Raw genomic sequence first — 10,012 nt, forward strand, 5'->3', positions numbered from 1 at the left:
ATATCCTTGTGTCTCTCTTACATGCAGGTTTTGACTGACTTTGTTTTCTTGACAATGCAATTTTTCCTCCCCAGGATGGAAAGCAAGACCCTCTTCCTAAGCCTATTGCTCTGCTACAGTTTGCTCAGAGCTGCTGGTTCTTATATGGTAATTGAGGAGAAGACAGAATGCAACCTGTCAAGGAGCAACAAAATGAATCTCCAAGATCTCCCAGCCATCTCCATAGTAGGTTAGTAAAATCTGCCATTTGGTGCCAAATTAACAAGAAAATACAATTCTCAATTCACATGGATTATTTTGACAGCTTATTGCAACACCGCGATTTCGTACAAGTGCCTTAGTAGCATGCAGAAGTGCAGCGGCAATGCAGCCACAGCATCCGAGAATGGCAATGCGGCAAACCACAGTTTAAAGAACCAAAACCACAAAACAGACAACTTATTTTAATTGTACAGATATCACTTCAGCTCCTATCATACTGTAAGTCTTTTAATATTGAAAAGGCTTTTTCCATTAATATGGCCATTAATCTTCCTTTGAAAGCCTAGTGCAAATAGAAGCAGCAAACATAACTTTTTTTTTTTTTAGGATCTGCTCTTGTGGCAGAGAAATCAACTGTTCTCTAAGGTATTAGCATAACCTCGATTTATCTGTGTGCCAAGCGATCTTTAACCAGGGGAAAAAAAAGAGCACTGCAAGGGAGAGCCAGAAGTCATCTATTTATCCAGGGCAGGAGCAGCCATGTCCCTACCAGTACTGGCAGGTGACCGTCTGTTCTGTTAGAGAATAACCTTGTCAGGGCAACGCTTAACTCTTTCTTCACTGAATTTTTTCCCTAGTGTTTACCCTAACGCCTTCAATGTAATCTAAGCCAACTTTTTTCTCTCAAAAAGCTTACAGGCATTTGGGGATAATCAGCTGCAGAATGTCATTCATCACTTTATCAAAGTTTTAATGGTTAAAAAAAAAACAAACTTATTTTGTTTAGCTCCTTTCTACAGACATTCAGGACTTTTGCTTAAAGCAGGTTGGTTTCTTACCTTGGTTCCTGTATCTTCTCTGCACTCTTGCTCAGGCAGTCTTTCTTTAAGGAGAAAACAGTTGCCGCACGCATGCATTTCCAGTGAAATCTGAACTCCTGAATCCTGAGTTAAGGTTGTTTAACTGCAAGTTTATTAAAGCTTGTGCTGTTCTGCAGCCTCCCAAACCATAATATTTCATGGTCCTTGTGATCTTATATGCCTTCAGTCTCACACTTCAATTTTTTATTACAACTAAAATCAGAGATATAAAACGCATTCCCTTCAGCTGATCTATCTTCTTGCAAAAATGTGCCCAAGCCTTAAACATGGCAGATAGGCTATGTCACGCCACATTGCTCTGCCGACAGACATCCAAGATAGCAAAAATCCCGTAATGCTGTCAGGTCCTTTTGCTTTGGATAGTTCTACCACGGCTCACAAAAACCCTTCCCTCCCTCTCTGCCCCGTTTGGTTGTCTGCAGGAGACACCTCCTCCCACAGGGGCAGAGCACCCACGTACCCTCACACCACTTACCTACATGAATACATGCATACAAACAGAATGAACATTTGACATTAAAAATGCAAGACTAATTCAAAAAAGCAGATCTTAGCATAACTGACTATTCCCAGAAAGGAAAATACAGATGCAAAACCCACTGTAACGGCGCTGGCCAGGGCTGCACTCACTTTCTTGGGGCATGAGGCATTTCCAAAGGTATCCCAAGGCCTTTCTGCAGCCCACTTGTTCAAAGGCAAGAGAACAGTCTGATCCTCTGCTACCCCACACATAAAGAAAACTGAAAAAAATACAAAGCAAGTAATAAAACTGAGATAAATCGTTCCTCTTTTTCTCATTCAACAGAATCTGACCTAAGTTTTGAAATAGTTTACTTTGGGGCTGAAATGGCACATGCTCAAACCTTCCTGGGTTTTATTTCAGACTACCAGTAGCCACATCACCTCTATCACTTATTAACTAAAATTATTGAATTATAACTTGATAACCTAAATATAAATCAATCAAAAGCATGCATTAATGTATGGTGTATGAAAAGCATTTAAAGTTCCTACCCATGACCTTTCACATTGGTGGAGAAAGAAGGTGCAGGAGAAAGGACACACGCTGACATTGTTCTGGGGTTCAGGTTACCATCCCAAGGGTCCTTCCAGCCCTGCTGATACCTCCTGCTGAGAGCAGAAGGGAGACAGCATATATTTTCACTGAAGTGAGCTGGCAACAACATCCCCTGCCTCACTCCAGCATATTGTAAGACACAACTGGAGGCCCATCCTTTTCCCCTGATTTTTGCCAGACTCTGTGTGTTACACAGCAGCTCTATGAAGGGATAGAGCCGTGCCGTTCATGGTGCTGGTGCTGAAACGAGTGGGAACAGTTGCTAGAGGGACAGAGACTCCCCTGGAGACAGTCCCGCAGAGGATGAAACCAGGTCAAAATGGGAGAAACTAATGCAGCTGGAAAAAGCAGCCAGACAGAAGCACGAGGGGCAGGTGCAGGGGTGGCTCCTCCAGTGCTGTCACTGCTCCCTCTGCCTGCTGCCCCAGCAAAACCCCTGCAACACTCCACGTGGAAGATGAATCTGCACGTGGTAACACAGCAGTGCCATGGAAAAAGGCTGACAGGCTGGTTTTTCCCATCACCACCACAGAAACAGTTTAAAGCAAATATTAAAAGAGTGTTTAAATAGCCACAGCCTCCTCTCCCCCCTGGTACTGTCAATTTCTTTACAATTTATCAGTTATAATTTGTCATACTGATATATGTAATCTCTTTTTGTATAAGCTAACAGAAACATTTCCTGTCACCTTGATTTAAACATTTTGGACAGAGCTTCCTATCTCAGTGACATTTTCTTACACCATGTCCTGTTCCTGCTGGTTGGCTACACAGAAGAGAGATGAAGGCACTCATGTTGCAGCCTAGGTTTAAATCTTGCTGTGGCCATATTTGAGTAATAAAACTCATTTGCAATCAGCTGTTTACACACTTGTCAATCACAGTGCTCACAGTATCAAAAGATGATATGTCTGGCTCAAATTCAATAAAACCCAAGGCTGGAGTTGAACCACATCTTAAAAGGTAAGCAGAGGATTTTCTAGCATAAACTAGACTGCATGTTTTACTAATTTATACATGCTTTTTATAGGACTTCAAACCACAGTTGTATCAACAGGGGTTAGAAGTGTTTCGGTATTTCCACAAGCCTGTATTACATTTTCCCATATTGTCACAGATGAGATTTGTAAGGAGCTGGTCAGTTGGGCAGCTGTTGAAAACACCGTGGGTAGAGCATAAGGAATATGAGATTAGAGGCCAGTTGGGAAAAGCAGGTGCTTTACCTAACCCAGAAGAACTATAGAAGAAACAATTACAATTACCTGTCAAAACAAGCATCTCCCCATTTCCCTCTCATCTGCCCACTAGCCATCATTTTCCTCTTTACCAAATTCCCTGGAATAATTAAAGTGCATTTATATCATGCCAATGTTTAAATCTGCTTAATGACACCATCTAACTTTAAACTGAATGTTATCGAAACAATTTCGTAAACAAAGCAATCCAGACAATCCCATACAACTGTACTACAGAAAGTTAAATTCATGTAGAATTAAATGGCTTACAAGCATCCTGGTAACTGTCAGAAAGTTTCGAAGGGCAGCATAACAAAGCCAACATAACCTGCCAGCTGGAACTGGATCTAAACAACTAATCCTAGTTAGTGCAATCCCTTTAAGACATTCTTTTATTAAGTGACAATAACTTTATATGCCTGAAGTATAATTTTTTTATCCCACTGTTTCTTAGAGATTTATAACCCTAAATATAATGATGGAAGAAAATAAATGAAACCCCCCCAAACTGCCCAAAATCTGTATTCTTCAGTCTGCAATTCTGTAAATCCTGGCAATTATTAAATATCCAAAAAGATATGGATAGCAAACACTGGAATAGACAAGGAAGCACCATTCATCGGTGGGTGTACGCAGATTTTTTTATTCCAATCATTCCTCACATACAGGTAATGCTTATTACAAACCTCACACATAGAATAAAGGTATCAAAAATACCATAACAGATCAGTGAGCTGTAAAGTGGCTCGCACTTTAACAGTCTTCTTGTATTAGATCCCAAGGGAAGTCTTAGTCATGGCGTTAATATATACTAATAAATAGCATTAGAGCTGACATAATAACTGCAGTAAATGCTATTAGCCCTCAAAGAATAACACGAGGATGTTCACAAATACTAGTGAATTGATCTAAAGAAAAAAAGATTAGTCTGAACATCCCCCCTAAATTTACCAGATCAAAGATTCAACTCTACAAATATTCACAAACCTTTCTAAGCTACAGAAAATTATTTTCCTTGTTCGCATCTGACGAAACAATGTATTTAAAATACAAACATCAGCGCTCTTCTTTGCGCAAGCAACAGTGACAGTACTAGTTCAGACACACTGTATAAGTGAGGACAGCTCCTAGAAATGAATATCTTCACTGCAAAACATGCAGTGACGTGGTGGCAACGCAGGTTTTCTGCCTTCTCTTGCACTAAAATAGCATTAAGCATCTCAATTTAATTACACATGCTGTAAAAATGGATTTAACATTATGCTGTTCTATTTTCTTTGAAGATTTAACTAAAAAATCCCAGAAAGTCAGCAGGAAAGAGGCAGAGAACAAGAAATCTTCCAAGGTATGTGGCTCTTCAGAAAATATTGTTGAATCAGAAGGGTTTATTACTTCTATAGTTTTCCTCAGTGCATTCATTTGCAAGGCTTTTGCAGCCATTCCCCAAGATAAATAATTTACATACAGTTTGAATCTCTAAATACTGTAAAAACAGATGCAAAACATTAATAGTGGAAAGAGAATGTGATCTCAGATAAGAGGTTACGTTAGATGATGATGTTTGGATTTGGGGGGTCTTGTTGGTTTTGGATTTTTTTTTTTTTTTTTTTTTTACAGTCCTCTTACACAAAAGGTACTTTAATCCTGAGCTGGTTTAGGTCTTTTGTAAAATTATTTAGGTATCCACCATAAAGAGGCATCATTCCCGGTCACAACGTGTGGGTTAACCATACAGGCTCTGCAGGGACACAAGCTCACTATCTGCTGATTTTTAACTGCAGGTGCCAAAAAATTAAAGGCATACAAAGAAGTTGGTATTTGGTTGAAAATCTTAACTAGTAATTTTACCAGATCAGTAGATTCAGACTGATAGATTTCCTTAATGTAATGTTTCCCATAGGTCCCGAATGTGGGGCGTCACATGGGCTGGACTCCTGTATTTTAAAGATTGTCTAGAAGAACAGAAAATAGCATTTTTACTTTATTTTTAATATGCCAGGATAGCCATTTATAGGCAAATCAATCACTGCTGAACCAGAAACATTTAGAGCTCCTTCTTTTTTCCTTTCTAATTGATGTCTTATGTGGTTAACCTTCCTTGAAACTCTTCCTAAATTCGCAGGATGACCCAGGCTGAAAGGGACCTCAGGACATCATTCAGTTCCACTTTCAGCTCAAAGCAGGATATTCTTGCGATCAAACTTTGTCAAAGTACTTTGGCTTAAAAGCTCCTAAGTCACTTAGAGACAACAGAACATTCTACCTTAAGATTGAAACTACTGAGAAACCATCAAGTTAAAAAAGTGCATAGGGTGCCTGTAGCTGGAGGGCTCCAGAGATCTGTCCCAGGTCCCAGGCACATGCTGATCAACCCAAAATCTTCCACCTTCCCAAATCAGAGAAGCATCACTCCTTGGGTACTCTGAGAGATCTTTTTTCTGCTCACTTAGCTGAGTCTGCAGTTAAGGATTTCCATGCACAAATCTGATGCACAAAGGATTACTGTGCCTCAAAGGCCGCTTGACAAACTATGTGAGATAGAGCATGGCCAAGTCACCTCCCCTCTCTCTCAGCCTGGCAGCTCCAGAAACAAATTGGGTACCAGCCCCACAGATTGACAGGGAGGTTTTACTCTTTCATTTGAAAAGTTTGAGGATCCAAGAGTAATTCCTTACTTTGTTTTACTGATAACTTTGTTGTCTTTGCAGATTCTTGCGTCCCTTTCTTCCCTGCTGCCATTCTTCCCTACAAGGCACTCTCCAGTGCTCTATCCAGTCACGTTTCTAACTGCTCAAAATATGGGGTTCATGAGGTTTACCATTTTGCTTGGTACATTGATGTGAAGCCAGCATTTCCCATGATCCAGTCCCACCACATCTCTATATTGCTACTAATAGAGGTCTCATTGCCAGAAACCGCCTACTCATCTTAAGCCAGAAGCTCCCACAGTTCACTTTCTTTGCACCTATGCTTTATTATGACATTATTATGAAATATTATGTTAATATTACTCATTTTACATTTATATGTATGTTGATGTTTTTTCTTCTAGAAAAAGGCTGAACCGAAGACATCTCCAAAACCAAGGCCCACGCCAGCTGCTGACTGTGTGCCAAACTTCAAAACCTGCAAACCACACTTGAATTCATGTTGTAACTACTGTGCTTTGTGCAAATGCCGAATTTTTCAGACCATCTGCCGATGCCTAATGTTAAGCCCAAAGTGCTAACCCAAACCAGGAACACGATAAGGCTTCCGTCTTCCATTAGCTTCAAGTGTGTATTTCAAACTACCCATGTGTATGGCAATCAAAGTAGATAGCTTTGCAGCTGGCAGTTTGGATTTGCCCCTATTAAATGGACAATAGCTTTTCTTTCATGGGGTTAATGCTGGCATAAACAGGATCTTCTTTCAGGGAGCAGACAACCAGCAACAGTGACATTGAACAAGCATTTTTAGCAAAACTGACCTGGGTTTTAAGAATTCTGGGTTTTTGTTTCTTTGGGGCTTGGAGGTTGTTGTTTTTTGGTTTTTTTTTTGAAGTGTCATATTAACCACAGACTGCAGTATTGTCTAACCAGCACTGCAAAACCTGCACCAAAGGCACACAAAGGGCCACACTAAAACAGGACTGGTTAATCCAGTGAGGGACCAGAGCTTGGGTTTGCCTACGACAGCACAGCACCAGCTTCCAGCACAGCCAAAATATCACGCTGAAAATGCATGTTTCAGGGTTAACTCCCTTTCCAAACATTCAGCAAAATTCAGGAGAAGAATTTATAGAAGTTATTCTACCTGAAAAGACAGACCCAAAACAATAGGGCAATTTTTTAATCACCCCTAGCTGAGCATCAGTACATCCACCTCCAGGGTTTTAGTCATTCTACCAGTAACCAGTATCTCCAAGGTGTGTAATATACATAATATCCCAAATGTACATCTTGAAGAAGATCATTACAAGCGATCAGTCCCTCTTCCTCTGCCCATTATTACTATGGTCAACTCCCAGCAACTACCCCAAGTGTGAATTTAGATGGAAAACTCCATGTGCTTCATGCAACCACAGGAAAAAAAAAAATTATCAAATGCTGTCTCAACCCTTAAAAGCTCAGAATCAGCTCTGAAAGTATGGATGAAGCTCCAGGCATCAGCAAACAGTTGTCTAGAAGACATCTTTTTCTTGTTTTTAAAGCTCTTTGCCTTAACCTTGAGTTATGCAAGATGGGACAGGAAGAAACCCCTTCTTGGTTAAACTACCAGGAGAGGTGTGGTAGGTCACAGGAGAGCAAGGAGGGAGCAGACCCAGAAGCTGGCCCCAGCATTGAATAATCCTCATCTGCCAGTCTCCAGCTCTTGCTTTTTATCTCTGTTCTGTATCTACAACATTCCTCTCCTCCACTCCTGCACACTCCATTTGCTTCTGTGGGCCTTTCTTGATTTTAGTATTTTCCATTCATCCCACTGCTATTGCCAGTCACCACATGAGCCACGTGCACTCCCCCAGGGCTAAAGCTACATCTTCTGTGTTCACTGCATCTGCCTGCCAGATGACTGCACCAGCCTTCCTACCAATGCTCTCTAGCTTTCAGTCAGATATTTTCTAAATATAAATTTGTAATCCCAATCCTGAATTTTCTAATGCTCTGTGCAGGTCTAATTGAGAGGAAATTTCTTTACTTTACTTTATTTCTAAGCACAGCTGAGGGCTACAAAAGTCATCAGGGCAGGCAAAGATGGTACAGATGACACTCTAAAGGGGCTCAAGCCATATGAACTTTTTTCCATTCTAATAATGAATCCAAAGCCCAGAGCTCAAAACATAGATGAGATGTTGACAGAATTGTTTGTTCGTATTCGAGAGATGTACAGATGACAGATTAATTTAAGAAAGAGCCCAAAAGATGACAGGATGTCATTACGTTCCTTATATTTTATAAAATACATCATCTGTCATTATGACACAAGCTTGAATTCTTTTAAATGTAAATAAGTATGTCCTTTAATCAGATATTCTGGCTCAGGAATCTGTAAGCCATTCAGTTATGATAAAAAGAAGATGAGAAGGAAGAATGCTACATTACAGTGGGCTTAGGAAACAGAATTTGGCCCCTTCTTTTACCAGGTAAAGATGTAGGTTCCATCAAGTTATTTCAAATACAAAAATATCAATAATCTCAGAACAACTTCTTGTGTGGAAACAGTATCATTTTCTTACCAGAATACTGGTCAGAAAAATTATATTTTACCAGGGTGCAGGGGAGCAGGAGGAGAGTAAAGGGAAGGAAGAGGAGACAGAAATCAAACAAATAGCTGTTCTCTAGAGAGCAGGTCCCACTCCAGCTTTGCAGAATCACAGAATGGCTGAGATTGGCAGGGACCTCTGGAAGTCATCTGGTCCAACCTCCTGCTCAAGTAGGGCTACCTAGAGCTGGTTGCCCAGGACCGTGTCCAGTCAGCTTTTGACTGTCTCCCAGGAGGGAGACTTCACAGCCGCCCCGGGCAACCTGTGCCAGTGCTCAGTCACTCTCACCACAGAAAACCAAAAGCATATTTGACTCTCTCCAGTATGTCCATGTCTCATACTGGGGAGCCCCGAACTGGACACATTACTCCAGGTGTGGACTTACCAGTGCTGAGCAGAGGGAAAGGATCACCTCCTTGACCTGCTGGCAACAGTCTTCCCACCACAGCCCAGGACACCATTTGCCTTCTTTGCCACAAGGGCACATTGCCAGCTCACGTTCGATTTGGCATTCACCAGGACCCCCCGGTCCTCTTCTACAAAGCTGCTTTCCAGCTGGGTGGGCCCCAGCGTATATTCGTGCATGAGGTTGTTCCTCCCCAGGTGTAGGACTTTGCACTTCTTGTTGAACTGCATGAGGTTCCTGTCTGACTGTTTCTCCAGACTAAGTCCCTCTGGATGGCAGCACAATCCTCTGGTGTATCCGTGATTCCTCCCGGTTGTGTGTCACACGCAGATTTGCTGAGGGTAGACTCCGTCCCACTATCCACCTCATTAACAAAGATCTTAGCCACAAGCTGTGGCTGTCAGCTAAGGAACGGGAGCATGCCGAGACCCACAATGAGAAGCATGGAAGCTGAACCAGTGAAGTACAGGATGGTGCACATATGCAATGAAAAGAAAGGGAAAATCCTTTCATAAAATAATGAGATTTGTTTTTCAACGCCTATGCGTAGACTTTTTAACATAGCATTTATATGTAGTGCATTTTGACAAATTTGATTTATTAATAAGCCTTTTTTGTAACTGGAATTTATTAGAAAGAAGTTATGCTTTCTTTGCCATTCATCTATCACACCAAAGGATTATATATAATCAAGTACTCTGAAATTGTTATTAGCCTTAGTGACGTTACTTTTCTAAGTAAAGATCACATTGCATGAGGTATTGATAGAATAGAGAAACCAGTAAAACATGTACACCTAATATTTGCTTCCTGTATTTCGTTTGAACAGATATTTATACTGAGGAGTAGTTTGTAAGTGTAGGAGTTCCTTAAGGGACCTGTCTAAAATGTCATCAGCATACAGATGATAAAACATATGCATGACAAAGATGAAGTGTTTAATTTTCAGTTGTCACATACCAAAATGTC

The 10,012-nt window shown here is 40.9% G+C and overlaps 1 protein-coding gene across 2 annotated transcripts in view; it reads left to right on the forward strand.

Annotated features, from left to right (window-relative positions):
* The window catches only part of ASIP (agouti signaling protein), a 30,075-nt gene extending 21,531 nt beyond the window's left edge, over positions 1–8,544 (forward strand). For both annotated transcript variants that reach the window (XM_064465015.1, XM_064465016.1), the window contains 3 exons: positions 75–229; positions 4,679–4,740; positions 6,448–8,544. In XM_064465015.1, the coding sequence (XP_064321085.1) occupies positions 75–229; positions 4,679–4,740; positions 6,448–6,624 (394 nt within the window). In that variant the 3' untranslated portion in view covers positions 6,625–8,544. The remainder of the gene's footprint in view (positions 1–74; positions 230–4,678; positions 4,741–6,447) is intronic.
* Positions 8,545–10,012: the final 1,468 nt, after the last annotated feature.

The sequence above is a fragment of the Phalacrocorax carbo genome, chromosome 14 (assembly GCF_963921805.1).
Source record: "Phalacrocorax carbo chromosome 14, bPhaCar2.1, whole genome shotgun sequence".
NCBI lineage: Eukaryota > Metazoa > Chordata > Aves > Suliformes > Phalacrocoracidae > Phalacrocorax > Phalacrocorax carbo.